Source organism: Apis florea, unplaced genomic scaffold (assembly GCF_048593485.1).
Source record: "Apis florea isolate Af1SG1 unplaced genomic scaffold, ASM4859348v1 contig_3758_pilon, whole genome shotgun sequence".
Classification (NCBI taxonomy): Eukaryota; Metazoa; Arthropoda; class Insecta; order Hymenoptera; family Apidae; genus Apis; species Apis florea.
The window spans coordinates 189,848-207,623 of NW_028256839.1; the positions used below are offsets into that span (position 1 = coordinate 189,848).

The window sequence follows — 17,776 nt, forward strand, 5'->3', positions numbered from 1 at the left end:
CTCTTTGTTTTTTTTAATAAGAATGGTATAAACAAAATTTCAGTTTTCTTCGTATATTTCAAAGCATTTGATAAAATATTATATCTAACGAGAATAATATTTAAATTTAAATATTTTTAATTACTCTCTTCTACAATATTCAGATTTATATGTACTAGAATTCGCTATTAACAAGAATCATCCTTCATTTGTTCCATGGCAAATCAACCAACAGCTTTTGTCTAAATATTTAAACATTAAAGACATATATTATGGTTCAATTAAAATTAAATAATCTTTTATTTTATTTAATTTTCTGAAAGCTATTACATAAAGTTGTATTCAGAACAGAAACCGTAAAATCTTTTCATAATTTGAAAGTATAAAATAGGAATGAAATATATTGCATCCACATAATCTAATCAAATAAGAGCAATATGTGCAACGTGGATTAAAAAAATTATTAGTTAAGATTATATTGATCATAGATTATATTAGAATAAATAAAATGACGAACTTTCATTAGGAGCAACATTCATCAAATTTGACGTGAATGTTGGCAACGTGAAAATTTCTACAGTGTAAATCGAAACAACGCGGATATTCTCAGAATATTTATTTATTTTTCAATGAAATTGATCACGTGACTATTTTAAATACTTGCGATAATTTTTAATATTATCGATAAATGTTGAATGTATAGTTTTACTATATTCATTGTTGTAATGATATATTTAAAAAAAAAACAGTTAGTTTATTTAAAATGAAAATTATAATACAAGAAATAAATTCACGTAATTCAATCAATTTACCATTGATTAAAAACTTTTAAATTCTCTTAAACAATAATAAATCCTAAGTATTTTTTCAAAAAACAAACTTTCGATTATCATCAAATTTGAAGGGAAGAGAGAAGAGGGGAATGAATTCTAGATATAAAATTTTAGAATATTTATTATTAATTTATTAATAAAAAACTTTCAATACAATACAGACATGACTAATAATAATAATAATGATCCTAACATTTATAAAGTATTCCATGTAACTAATTGTCGATAACCAGAAAATATATAACTTAAACTTTTAAAATTTAAATAACTAAAATATTTTTTTATATTTATATAATATGCGTGTGTGTATTAAGATATCATCTTGAATACTTGCTTCATAGCAAGTAAATTTGATATATTGAATTTAATATTTTTCGATCAAAAATTAATCAATATTTATTTTCTATTAAATATAAAATAGATGAAAAAAAAATTAAAATAAAAATCATTCCAGACATTATGTTAAGACAGGATGCCTATAGAGATTGAAAGAAAAATCTATCTAAATAAATTCAATAATTTTGAATAATTTTAAATTTTTTATTTAAAATTTAATGCAAATGTATGCATTACTTATTATAATATAAAATATATAACAAATATTTTCATTGATAAAAAACTGTGATGAATGACATCAATGATGAACAATGAATAAATATAATATTCAACCCATTTTCTTCGAGATATGAACTACTTGTTCGTGCTCATATGGCAGCCCATAGTCAATACATATTGTCGTGGCTCGATTAACTCGATAGTTATGCGTTCCATGATTGGTCAGTGTTTTTTAATAATTCGTTAACAAAATCGTAATGCAAGTTTTTGCAAAAGAAAATGTTACTTGAAATTATCTCAAGTTTACGGATATCCTAACATTCTTGGACTATTTTATATATATAAATTATATGCATAATATATATGTATATAATAATGTGATACCAAAATAAAGCTTTTTATAACATATTTCAAATTTATTAAACTCAATAAAAAAGGAATTGATCATTAATCTGAAATAATAATTGTAATATAGTTTAAGATGAGACGATCGATATTGTAAAAAGAAAATATTTTTTGACCACAGTTACAACAATGTTAAATTCATATCAGATCGATTTTACATAGCGCATATACTTTCGCATACTGTAGCTAATATCGTTAATATGTTGTTATTGACTAAACTAGAAAACAACATGATGTTCTGTGGATTGTAAAACCATTGTATTAGTAAATGTCTGTGTAAACAGAATTCAATAGTGTGAATTGAAAGTTTTTGATATCCCAAAAATAATAAATATTTGAAATTGAAATTTTAGACTTAGGATCCATCCCCGCTTTTCTTCAATTCAATTCTCATATCGGAAATGTATGCTTTTCAAAAATAAAACCTAAACAATACAACGTGTTTAATTATTGCTATTAGAAAAATCGTTGATACTGCTTCTAAAATTTCTAGCAAGAAAATTATTTTATAAATGCTCATCCCATTGACCAATTCCAAAAAATGAAGTTGTAATGAATAAATAGAAAAAATAAATATTTTTGCAAAATCAAAAATACTATATAAATATGATATATAAATTAAAATTTTTTAGAAAAATAACAATAAGTTTTATATAAATAAATATAAATGTATATATATCATATTTTGCTATTATGAAATATTTTGCTATTATGAAATTATAATTATCATTTTGACAAATTTTGGTATAATTAAGTGTATGTTATACAGATTAATTAAAAATTAAAAAAATAATAAATGAAAATTATTATAATAATAATATATAAATATTGTTATATTAATTGTATATAAATATTGTTTGTCTTGTCATAAAGTCAACATAAAATCTTAACAATATCTAACTATTGTTAATAATTTTAAAATAAAAAATTTAAAAATTATTATTTTCATAATTTTGATATATTATTAGTTTTAATATCTCATTTAATCTCATTTAATCCAAATATAACTCTTTTACAAAATTTTAAATTATTCTTTTTTTATACTTCATATCAGATCAATTTAAAATTTCTATATATTTAATATTATTTATATCATAATATTCTTTATCTCGAAAGATACAGCTATTTTTAATGAATGTTTTCATTTTTAATTAAATATTTCTTAATGAAGATTTAATGTATATTAATATTTCAAAAGCTATTTTAATGAATTTTTTCTATTGTTTTGTCAATAATTTTTTCAAGAATATGCACTATATCTTTCTTATTTACATAACAAATCATCTACAACATTTTTTTATTTAGTCATTACAATTATCTAATTATGACTTATTAACTTGAACAATAGAAGCTATATAGATTTTAATTATTTCTTTTTACCTACATGTAAAAAAATTAAATAAAATTATAAATAGCACAAATATTTCGACAAATATTTTTTTATCTCTTTATCTTAGTCAAAATTCTTCCAAATAGAAAAATCATTTATAAATCATTAATACATATTAACTTCGGAGATTGTAATTATTTGTCCAAAAATTTCCTAGAGAAGACAGCAGAGTCTATCATATGTTGTGCATGATTGATAAAGAATTGAACTTATCAGTAGGTTTATTACAAATAAAAGTTTCGTAAGAGAAACCTGTTAGAAAAGAGATCGACGTATCAATATTCTTTATCACCGGAATATCGTTATTTATACGTCTCGAGCCGATAAGAAAATAATCCTCGTTCTCGAAATAAGATTTCAGAGAACATTTCTTTACTTTATTAAACTAATACTGTTCCTTCATTTATTAAGTTATATTTATATTAATTCTCAATCGATATCTATTTCAAGTTATTTTATCTATTCGTTTATTTAAATAATTTCAATAAATTTTTAGAAAAATTCTTGTTGAATTCAAATTATAAATTTGAACATGAACAAATAATCAATTCAATTGATTTCAAATTTTTTGGTTGGAATATTTGAAGTTATATCAGAATTTACTTCTTAGTAATTGATAAATTATAGAAATTACTGATATTTATATTTATATATTTATATATTTTTTAAATTAAAAAAGTAAAATCTTATTTTAATATACAAAACTTTTTATATTTCAATACTACGTATTATATAGATTCGAATAGATCAGATTAAATATCAGATTTCAGATTAAATATCAGATTCATTGAAAGAATTTCAAGAAAGAATTATAAATCTTATTTAAAGATTTCACATCAAATAAATAATTTTTATAGATATTTATTCTATTCATATTAAAACATATAATATAAATTAAAAGAAGTGAAAAAGAATAAATAATTTCTTTGAAATCTATATACGAATAAATATATACAAAAATTAAAAACACATAATCTAAAAAAATTATTACGTGTTTAAAATTATAATATTATGTAAATTTATTAATATCGGTTATGATATTAATGAAAATACTAATTTAGTTATACCTATAATTTTTGGCTCACAAATTAAAAAAGAATTATTTAAAAAGAAAACACAATATCATATAATTTTTAAGACATAAAATGAAAATTAATACTTTTAATATATTGAAAAATAACTTTACAAATATAACATAATATTACTTTAAAAAGCAATATTAAAATAAAATTAAAAAGAAAAATAAATTCATATATTTAAGTTGCAGATATCAAAATTTTTTTGTGAAAATAATTTCTATAAAAATAGTAAAAAGTAAGTAGGAAGCCTATGTTTTTTAAATAACGTCAAAATCAAAATGATAACTTAATCGTTCTCTATTTTCCTGTGAATCACTAGATATTTCATTTAAAATAAAATCCCAAATAATTAAAAATAATTATTTGGCAGAATAATTGCTGGAATAATTCTTGTATTTTTAGTACTTCCTAGAAAGATATTTGCAAAAACAAATGAGCAAGCTGGCAATCTGTAGAGTTATGATAGGAGCTTTATCATTATGTGAGTTTGTTTGAAAGTAGATCATTTATTGTTCACAATTAGCTTTCTATAATTAATGAATTATAGAATAATTTATGAATTAAATTTAAAAAGCAATTATTTTATTTATAAATATTAAAATTAAGATTATAAATTAAAGAAAAATTCTTTTAGTTATTTTGTTATCTTTTAGTTATTTATTTATCTTTTATTATTTTAATAAATTTCATATAGTATATTGAATATTTGATTTAAATTCTTTGTAATATGCATATCATAGACTTATATCAAGTGAAAGTTAATTTCTTGTTATTCCAATTTCTTGCTTTGAACTACATAATAAGCAAAATAAAATGAATACAGGGAAGCTATTACTATGTTTACAATTTATGGTGAAAGTAGCATACTATTTGTAGTTATATTACTTATATTTGATCTAAATATATAATTTATATAAATATTTTCTTGAATAATATTTTTTTATGTAATCATTTTCATTATATATTTTGATAAAAAACAAAATTATTTATAAAATATATAAATATATCAAGTATTTAAGTATATAATTATAAATATATAATTTAAATATATCAATTACGAGTTTATTATATTTGAAATAAAAGAAAATCAATTTCATGTTTTCATAACTTTGTAAATATTAAATTATAGTTAATATTTACAATATTATAATAAATATATTTATAATATTTATAGAACTTTAAATTTGTGATATAAATCAAATCTAACAATAATCATTAATTTAAAATTTATTAAATTATTAAATATAATAATTATTAAAAAAATTAATAAAATAATTAATCATGTATAATTATTATTGATTTTTTTTTCTTATTTTAATTATGATTTTCTTTTTATTTTTATCTTTTATTTATACTTTCATTGTCACAATAGAATATGAAATCTGATAGTGCAGTTAACTATGATAAATGCATGTAAAGAAACATGAAATAATAAGAAAGAAAATAGGGAAATGAAGAAATGTAAGATACGATATGATTGATCATCATGTTTATCGTATATAGATAAACAGGTGCATATGTATATATTACAGATAAATATTTTATTTTAACTATGTATAATTTCTTTTATTATTTTATCCCACAATTCTTTCATAAATTTTGAAAATAGCGAAAGTAAATATCATAATATATATATATATATATAATATATAATTAAGTATTATATAATAATATTATAATATTAAATTTTTTTATAAAATTATATTTATAACATATTTATCAGAAAAATATCAATAATTTAATTAATAAATTTTAGTTTTAATTAAATTTTTTTTCTTGAATTAAAAAAATTAATTTTTAAAATTTTAATGCAATATGAAATATTTTTTTTTAAATTTATTGCTACTAATAAAAAAAGGAAATATACTGAAATATAAACTATACCTAATATTTCAAATACCGTCATTGTAAAAAATAAAGATTAACAAGCTCTAATGGGAATATATAGATTATTATTAAAGTTATATTTAATTTTTCAAACTTTATTGCATGAATAAAATTTAATATTTATTAACTTCAACTTTGTTGACTATTTTTGATTTAGATCATAATATATATATATTTTTTATTTATATTTTATTATAAAATTATTGCATTTTAACGGGTGCAAACCGCAAACAGTTACAAGAATATTCAAATAGTATTATAATTTCATATATTATATTCTACATATTGAGTAAATATATAGTAAATAAAAAAATATTACATTATATATATATATATATTAAAATTATTAATAAATAAAAATACAAAAACTATTTTATACATATATTAAATTATATAAATAATAATTAAATAAGTTAAATTAATATTTAAATAATAAAAGGAAAACGAAATTAATTTTATAATCATAAAAATGTTCAGATATTTAAATACTTTATGATATAATAAAATATAATAACTAAAATAGCAATTTTTTACAAAAATATTGATTTTTATGTCTTTTGCCTTTTATTTTATACGAATATATTTAGTTCTGGTGCTATTAATTTATGAATTAGACTATTTGTTAATTATTGTTAATTCTTTTTAAAAATCAAGGAATTAACAATTAATTTAAATTTTTTTAAAAAAAGCGTAAAATATAACAATATATAATATAAAGAATTATAATATGTTACGACAATTCAAAAATTATTTATATAATTTATATTAAATGTATATTTCCTGGTCAAATATTAGATCAAATATTAGCATATTTAAAATACATAATAATTATTAAAATAAAAAATTATCTTGTCTTTTAATATAAATAAATGTTAAAAATAATCCATGTAACTTGTTTAAAAACTGAAAGAGTTGAGAAACTATTTTTAATTTTATTTATCTGAAAATAAAATAAAAAAATTAATTAATAAATACAAATTAATTTTTTTCTAGATGCTGATCTGAGCATGGGTGCAGGCGCAGCTGGAGGCTCAGTTCTCACTTTGTCAGGATCGGGAGTAGGTGGTGTGCTTTCTCAACATTGTGCTATCTGTGGTGATCGCGCAACTGGAAAACATTATGGTGCTGCTTCTTGCGATGGTTGTAAAGGTTTCTTTCGACGATCAGTCAGAAAGAAACACGAATACACTTGCAGGTTAGTGAAACTTTTTCTCTTTTCCTTTTAGATTAGATTATCAAAGATTCTGAGTTTACATATCTTCTTATGTCATATTGAACGATATTTTATGATATCGCAGACAAGATACAATCAGTATAAATATGAAAGAATAAATATAAAATGGAATATATATTTTGACGTTACAGGAATTATATAATTTTTTTTCGTATCACATGTGTGACATTATCATTATCAACATATTTATTGATTTAATTTAGAAAGTCATTGTAATGTTTATTCAATAGTTGTAGTAATTAAAAAAAATAATTAAATTATTATTAAATAATTAATTTTATTACAAAATTATAAACAAAGTATACAATAATTTATAATCACAATATTAATATCAATAAAGTATAATGGCATGCATTATTTCTTACATATATGTTTTACTGTTAATCATATATTTTATTTATGAATATATGCCATTTTATACTTTATGTATAAAACCTTCACGACATTTTTAAGCTATTGAACAAAGTAGATACTTGTTTGAAGTCAAAGTAATAAGATAAATATATGTATATGTAAATGACTTCATCACTTGTCCTCAAATCTCTTAAATGCAAATATTCTAAAGCCTGGTTTCAAAAATAGAAATATTCTTTGACCACGTAAATTATGTTACCTACTATGCAAGAATTTGAAAATATCGGGTCGAAAATTTTTCTCGAGATCAAGTCAAATTCCCGAAAATATCTCAAGATTCAAAAAAATCGGAATTCTAGAAAACAATACTTCAGAACTACATACAATTTTAATTATGAAAGTCTACATTTGAACTTCATAAAAAAAAAAAAAGAATCATACAACAGTCGAAAAAGAGTTCATTTTTAAACAAATTTTTACTTTGATATCTATGAATTGAATTTTTTCAAAAACGCTTTTACATATTATAGAGCAAAGAAAACAATTGAAATTAGTTTTTATTTTAAAAAGATTTCACTTTTTAAAACGACAAAATTTTTTTAAAGACATTCATTATTATAATGATTATATCTATCAAATATATGATTATTATTTTTGCTTAATAATTGTATAATTCTTGAAAACCCTGAAATTATCGAATTCTGAGATATTTTCCAATTTGATCCGATCCAAATATCGATGTTCTAACATTTTTTTGTACATATGGTATAAATAACAAAACATAACAAAACATAACAAAAGTTTATTTCAACTTATATACAAATTATAAATATATATTCTCATAATTAAAATATGAATTAAAATATCTCATTTCATCGTTAAAAGTCTTTTTTAAAAAATCATATTATATACCATATTGAGATTCTAATCCTATTATAAATATTTAAAAACAACAAAAGAAATATAATAAAAGTTATGTAAAAAAATATCTATGTCTAGTCTACATACAATATCAAATTTAATTCAAAAAAGAAAATTCTAAAAAAAATCATTTTTGGACTTTTCTAATTACACATTCTTCTTTGGATATCTAAAATCTATAATATAATATAATAATAATTGAAAAAGAAACTTGATTCAAATATTAAAAGGAATCAATTATTAAAAAAATTATTAAAGCTCTAATATAATAACTGTATAATATAACATAGTATTAATATTGATAAAAAGTAATAACAATCAATATATATTACCACTTTTTCCATATAAATTCCAATAAGTTTATAAATTTGTCTTTCAGTATTAGAAAAAATTGAGTAAAATTGAAGAAAAATCGAGTGTTAATAATATATTCAAAATTGATTAATCTATTATCAAAGATACAATAAATGCCGATATAATTTTTTTTTCTAAAGATAAAATTTTACTTGACTCCGATATACTTTTTATACACTATCGAAATATATAGTGTCTACAAAGATGTCATTTTAAATGTGACTTTTGACTTATTAAATAAAATAAAAAAGAATATATATAAGTATTTTTGAGAATCTATTTTTATCTAATAAATCTAAAAAATTGTTTTTCCAATTATGAATTTTTTATATTATAAATAATAAATTAGTTCTTAATTATTTTATATATTTGAAATATCACTTTTCTTTGTTTAGAAGTTAAATATTAAATAATTATTTTAATTTATCATTAGAAGCTATATCTTTTATTTGAAGTGATGACTGATAAATTTTCATTACTAATTGATAACATTTTTTAACATTTTTAATATTTTAATAATAAAAATCTTCAATCGAAACAAAATAGAAATTCAATAAATAGATGTAATATTAGAATTTAATTTTTATCAATTAAATTCTATTTTTTTTTTTAATAAAATGATATTGTCGCGTCTGATAAATACTTGATCTTCCATAATATTTCTTTATTTATAGATTTCTTTATAACCTTTTAATTTATTTATAATTATTTACATGATACTAATTTATTTATTAAGCAATATAATATTTCGAAGAACAGACAGAAGAATACGACTGTTCTGTTCCCTGTTCGGAAAGCGACTCTGTTAAATTAATATTTGAAATATCAATGACAATCGATGTTATCATTTCCTATGCGGTTCACATAATGTTTCACATTCTTGCTGTTAATTCGTAACAATATATCTAGTATTATTTTATTATATTATTTAATATAATATCAAAAAAAATATATCATAAATATATTTTATAAATTAATAATTATATTAATAATATTAATAATATTAATAATATATTTTATAAATTAATAATTATATATATTTATATGATATATTTTAAATCCTTATCTTATTTATTTCAAAGTATATTTAAAATTATAAAATATATATCTATTTATATATTATAATTTCGAAATATCGAAAATTGATATTATAAATTATTAAGAACGATAATTATAATATTAATATTTTTTGATAAATCTTATATTTAATTTGCAATTTTTTTTATGTTACATTCGATTATCAGAACTGTGTAATATGTTCATCATATTAATAGTTGACATATTAATAATAACAATAATGATAAAAATGACTTAAAATCATCTTTGTGACAATATTTTCTCGATCATGATTCACAAACTCAATAAGATAAAAAATGAAATATTTATAATAAATAGTTAAATAAATCAGTATGTATTAACTATCCGCAATTAATTTAAAGTCATGTAACTATAGTAGATAAATCGCGGATTAAAAAACAAAAGATATATATATATATAAAAGTCTTCATACAAAAGAAATTTATCTTGAAAAATATGATGTTAACATTTATAAGATTTGAAAATCTGTATATATAGAATGTATATTATATATAAAATAATTTATTTTTCATTGAAAAATCTGTTTGAGTTCAATGGTATTAATCTTTGAATTCTTACCATTTTCTTTATATTTTGTATTTTATTTATATGTAATCTTGAAAATATCTTTTGTAATAGAGAAGACATTAAAATTTAATTTTATTTTATATCATTATGTATTAAGTTACATTTTTAAAAAACGAAAATAATATTAAAATTATAAAATTGATTTATCACCTTTACGATATTCCAATAATAAAAATATTATTCCACATACAACTCATTATTGTTCATAATGTTTTATATATATAGAACAGAATGTTATGCTATGTATATAAAACAGAATTATTATTGATTTTGATAATACAATTTTTTAATCAAATTTAAATAAGATATTATCATGAAAACTTTTATAATTGACTTTATTTAAATATAAAAATCTTGCTTTTTGTATTATCTATCTAATATTGTTTTCTTTAATGATTAAGAAATAAATCTTAAAATTAATTAAAAATTAATTTCAATTAAATAAATATAGATATTTTAATAATATTTTAAAAAATATTATGAAGCAATGAATAACATTTATTCGCACTAATAATATTATAGTATTGTATTGGTTTTGGTGGATATATGCTAATAGCTGTTGAATGTCCTTTGACAGATGCCATAACAAGTGGTATATTTCTTAAAAATGACTGTATAAATAATTACACGTGCAGAGCGCGTGTCTATTAGAGAGCAGAGTCTCTCACAAACAGATAATCGTGTCTCGCAGCACGGTCAGAGTATAATGAGTTGTTAGAACAAAACTAATATAATTATCGTATCCAGTGGTCGGACTACAACGTGTTCACAATGAGATCTTCTTATAAAATAATATCCATGCCCTCAGAAAAATTCAATTTTTGATTCAATTGGGAGGATCACAGTTTCTCGGTGAGACATGCTAATAACCAATAATATCGCTGCCGGTGCTCAGTTCGCGATATCCATCAAATTCGAGGAAATTCCTCGCTTGGATGGTGATCTGTATACAAAGATCTCACGATAAACAGGAATCGATCAAAAAATGCATCTCTCTTATAGGTTCCTCGAACTAGAACGATGTTATTTGTCTTTGAATCAGCTGCGCCTAGAATATATTAGGATCGGTTCAACTGACCTTACGTTAGAAATATACAATTATTAAGTAATCGGCTAAATTCTCAAAAACAGTTTTCTCAGATAAAACTGTTCTTTGTTTAGGCTTAATAAAGGCCTGGATATGGTAAGAACAAAAAGAGTTTTTTATATGAAAAATTTCTCCGAATATAATGTTTATAAATCTCAGGAATAGGATTTGTCAACAATATTAATACTTTAAAATGATATTCCGTTACGATAATTTCATATTGCAATGATTATTAAATAAATAACTAGGAAATTCGAACGAAATATATTATATTCCTAATATTCTTTTTATCTCGATCAAAGTAAATTTTCATTTATAGAATCTGGTAAAATTTTTTATTTGACTAAATATTTTTTGAACTTAGATTTTAGGGATCAACAATTCTTCGCAAGATGAAATTAATTATAATAAATAAATGAGAAAATTTACAGATTAAGTGGTAATATGAAGACGAAAAATATTATATTTACTATAAATTTATTACGTAAATTCTTTTTTATTAAAACTTTTACATGCATTTAATATGTATCGTTCATATATATTACATATATCGTTCATACTGCATAACTTAACTGATAACATAATTCAAAATTTTCAGTTTTTAAGTTATTGATAATGTTCAGATATTGAACAGATGGCACAGGATGATGCTATCAGAATAATGAGAGAAGAATTTGAACGACCTTCGCTTTGTATATTTAGAAACAATTCGATTGGAATATCAATGTGGTCTTAGGGTCTGAAATGACATTTCCAATCACCCGTCTCAACGGCATCATCCTACCTGAGAAGAATTATTGCAAACACATATGGAACAGTTTTCTGAAAACAGTAGATTTTATAAATGGCATAGTGCCTCAGACTCATTCTCAGAAATTTTCCTTAGATTGAGAATATCGCTCAATCAGGAGATTGGTCCACAGTGCTATTGGAGTTGTGTATCTCACTGAAAACCCGCAGCTCGCAAAATAAGCATGGAAGAAGTTTTAGAGAGCATTTTGGCAGAACTGTCCGAACTCTCAGAACTTTCAGAATCGTTCAAACTCTCAGAACTTTCAAAAAACTAGAACTGTCCAAACGCTTAGAATTTTCAAAATACTAGAATCATCCAAACTCTCAGAATCTTTAGAACTTTCGAATGCTTAGAATTCTCCAATCTATAAGAACTTAGAACTCTACCGAATTTGCAACCTCGAATTTTAGTAATAACGTAAACATATTCACTAAAGTATTCATCAACTTTTAATCGTCTTACAATCGAACTTGCAATCGCGAACTTGTAATAAATTAGTTTTATCACTATATAGCTCCAGGAACGAATTGGAGCTAATAGATTAAGAAAATAAAGATAAAGAAAATAATATTTTTTTCTCTGTATTTTTTAAAAATAAAATTCTATAAATGATTTTTTGAATTGTGAATTTTCTCTTTTAATATATAAATCTTTTTATTAATTTTTATAACAATTCAAAATATTGAAACTTACTTTCTTTTTAAAATCATAATTTTGAAAACATATATGAATTATAAGTTTAAATCAATATTACGGCAAATAAATTGATATACATATAGATAAAAAATCATTAAAAACGATAATTATACAAAATTTTTTAATTATAAAAGTAATCGATGTGAATTAATAATAATCTTCGAAATTGCATTCGAATAAAAATGAAATCATTATCTATTTGAATATATATTTATATTATGTGCATTTCGTAATATACATATATTTCTATTATTGTGAAATTATTGATAATAGTAAATTATAAATATAAGTTTCATTATTTAAAATTAATTATAATAACTTTTACAATAGCTGGTTGAAGTTTAGTTTAGAATTAAAATAAAAATTTAAACTTTTTTTTAATATTTTTATAAATTTGTACAGAATTTGAAAAAAAATAATAATCTTAATTAGTTTAAGAATTATTTACATGTTCTGCACTTACAATGAATTTTTTATTTGAAAAATAAAATTCGTATGTTAAAAGAATAAAATTCTTCAAGTTGAATAAGACCAGCCAAATTCAAATTATGTGTTGATTATTTGCTTTTTTTTTGTTTTATGCTCACCTTTTCTTTTTTCAAAGCTAATTAATTATTAATTCAAAAGATATAATAATTATATCTGTATATAGTAATTATTATTTTTTTATTTTTTTAACCAGTTATAATTAAAAATATATTTTTTTGTTACAGATTTAGTAGAAATTGTATAATAGACAAGGACAAAAGGAACCAATGTAGATATTGCAGATTAAGAAAATGTTTCAAGGCTGGCATGAAAATGGAAGGTGAGCATAAAAATTTTATTGATTTATTGTCTTTTACTTTCAATAAAAAAAATCAATAAAAAAATATTTTCTTTTTTTTAAATTATTTTGAAAATTAAAATTAATCATTCATAAATAAATGAAATTTTAGACTTTCATAATTTCAAATATTTTAGAAAAAAAATTTATTATTTATATATATTATTATTTATATATATAGTTATTTATATCAAAAAAATATTTTTAAAAGTAATACAAAGTAATACAGTTATTGTATATATTAATACAATAATTTTTTAAAATAAAGAACATATTAATTTTGATGAGCATGAAATATATATATATATATATATATATATATATATATATATATATATATATATATATATATATATATATATATATATATGTATATAATTATAATAATATCTTAATAATTTTAGTTATGTATAATTAATATAACTGCCGTTCAATATTAATATTCGAGATATATATAAAATATACTAAAATATTTATATAATATTAAACATATCGTATTTGAAATAAATTTAAAATATATTTTAATATAGTATTTTTATTTAGTTTAATCAATGCATTATTATCAAAATTAAGAATTTTTGTTTTAAATTATTTCGAAGAGTAAGTTGAATTCAATGAATTTTCAATGATATTTTTTCAAGTTTGATATGCGATGCAACAATATGATACCACATTTTATTTTTCAATATTTCCTAAGATTAATATTTTTAATATTAATATTTTTAATAAATTTTACATATATATTTATAAAGTATCCTTTTCTTAATAATATCAAAAAAAATCAACTGCACTTTTTTTTTATTCTTTTTTTATATTTATATTTTTTTTAAGTGAAAAATAGATTCAACAAAATAAGAATACAAGTACAATAAAAGATATAAACAAGATTTTGTTGTTTTGAAAATTAAAAGATTTCTTATATGTTGAATTCGAAAATAACCATAAAAATTGCTTATATTAGATTTCAAAGATAAATGAATAAAAAAATATTGATTTTTACTATATTTCAAAAAAATATTTCAAAAATAATAATTTTTTCCCAATATTTTTATCAATCGCATCATATAATATTAATTTTTTTTTATAAAATGAAATTTGATTTATAATCATAGAATTTTTTTTATGAAATTATTTTATTTTTAATGTACATGAATAAAATTATTGTACTATTTTGTTTTAATTCAAAAAAAAAAAATATATTGAAAAAAGTATATATATAAATATATATATATATATATATAAGTGTAAATTTTCACTCTATTAATTTTCTAGAAAAAAATAAGCTTGTATCTTCGTAAACACATTTCTTAATAGATTATTATAATAGATTGAAAATAAATTAATTTCAAAGTAATATATCTTAGCAAAAAATAATCTTATGATAAATCAAATCTGATTTTATTTCTATATCATATCTGAGTTTATATAAAATAATAATCTAAGAAATCGAAATCAAGAAGTGATCGATTTGACATGAAATAACGCTTTCGTAACTCTCAAGAAAAATGTCCTTGAACATGAACATTCGAGAATCAAATAATAGCTGTATTTATCATGCGAATGTCATGCGAAAAATTATTCATTTTCTTTTTTTGTATTTTTTTTTCTTAATATAACAGAATACTCAAAAAAAATTATTTAAATCGTTAAAATGAGTTATCATATTAACATATATTACATATTTATCGAAAGTATTTGAACATCAATTATAGGATAAAAAGATTTTCTTCCCTTTATATTTAGAATTATTTATTATAAGCTACACACTCTATTGTGCTATTATGCAATTTATGTAAACTTATATATAGTAAATATGATTAATATAATAGAATAAAGAAAAACATTTGTCAATTTTAATATGATTTATAATGATCATCATTTTAATTGAGAAAAATTTCTGTTAAAAAATTTTCAAATCTAACTAAATCGCTATTGTTTGATATATCTATTATTGATTTAGATTACAATGTAACAATTTTATTATTATAACAATGAAAACTATTGAAATCAAACGTTAATTAATGTTAAAAATTATAAATATAAAAATAAAATACAGTAAAATACTACAATACAATATACTACAATAATAATTTAATAACAATACTTATCAATTTATAATCAATATTATATATTTATAATCAATATTAAGCTGTGTTAAATTTTTAATAAATCGATATAACAGCCGTTTGAACCGCTCGATATTATAGTCGTAATAGAAATCTTAATAGAAAATGTAATGTTAATTTTCATATGAAAAAATTACTTTCAAATATATATAATTTTATTAATATACATAATATATCATAATTACAAATTATCTGAATTTTAAAAATTGTACATTATAAATATTTGGAATATCGTTACAAACATATATATTACCACACAATAAAAATGTTAAGAAACATTAATTATAAATATTTGCATTTTTGAATATTGAATATTTATATTTTAAATTTGATATATAATATAATGCTTTTTGTCTAAATAATTTATTTTTATTTTTCGTTATGTCACTTATTGATTAAAATCAAAAATTATATTGAAAAGTAATTCTATTCTAATATATTTCTTTATAACGATTCTAATTGTACCACTTGCGATATAAACAAATAAAAATAAAATTTCAGAATTCTGTAACTAAAATTTGAAATTAATTAGGCAAATTTTGTTAAAGTATAATGTAAATTTTTTTAAAAATTAATTAAAAAATTAAAAAAAAATTTAGATACATTAAGTATTTCTGATAATTAATTTATATAATATATTTCAAATTCATTAAAATTCGTTATGTATATTCTATTTCTATTAATTAAATACTTTCATATTTAAAATTTTTCAAATTGATTACTGAAATAAAAATTAAAATTATGATAAATATTAGATTGTATTAGTCTAGAGAAATATTGAAAATCATAAAATATTTTTGCAGAATGTTTACCTTGAATTATTAATTAATTATCTATAGTTATTACTTTTATAGAATAATAAATTCAAGTAAATCTTGCATTAAATTTTAAGCAATTAATGCAGATTTTCTGTTTATGCATTATTTTTTATTATCTATTAAATTAGATCAAAATAAATTAGAATAGAAAACAATGCACTTAGAAAATAAAAACAGAAATCAAAAACGATTATATAATATCATTCTTAATTCCTAAACAGTTTTAAAAAATCGATAACCTTTAATAGTTATACTTGAAAAAGGATTTTAAATTGAGGATTATTTTTGAAAAAAAAAGTTTTAAAAAATATTAAATTTATATTGATATCCAAATTTAAAGTTTTTTTTATTTTATAACTATTAAAAAAAAAATACAATAAAGATAAAAAATAAAATAGAAATAACATTAATTAAATTAAAGATAATTAACAAATATATAAGAAATATATAAAATGGCGTAAAAAAGAATAAATAAAAATTATAAAAAAATATTTATTAAGCAATTAATTAATAAATTTAAAATAAATATCATATTTATATTTATAAATTATCATCATTTATTCGTGTTACATTTTTTAAATTCACAATCATTAAATTTGCTAATTTAATCTTATCTGTTATTTTTGAGAATCTTTTACTATTTAATTTTTTAACATCTTTACTTAATCTTAATTTAACAAAAATATTAAAGTTTTTGATATTCTTCATGTTATTGTTCAATAATAATAGCCATATTGCAATCGTACCTTTAAAATTAAGGATTTAAACTGAATA

General features: G+C 19.3%; 1 protein-coding gene across 4 annotated transcripts in view; it reads left to right on the forward strand.

Annotated features, from left to right (window-relative positions):
• Hnf4 (Hepatocyte nuclear factor 4) overlaps positions 1–17,776 on the forward strand; it is a 109,326-nt gene that overhangs the window by 76,152 nt on the left and 15,398 nt on the right. For all 4 annotated transcript variants that reach the window (XM_012489369.3, XM_012489368.3, XM_012489371.3 and 1 more), the window contains exons 2-3: positions 7,122–7,323; positions 13,946–14,040. In XM_012489369.3, coding sequence (XP_012344823.1) covers positions 7,122–7,323; positions 13,946–14,040 — 297 coding nt within the window. The remainder of the gene's footprint in view (positions 1–7,121; positions 7,324–13,945; positions 14,041–17,776) is intronic.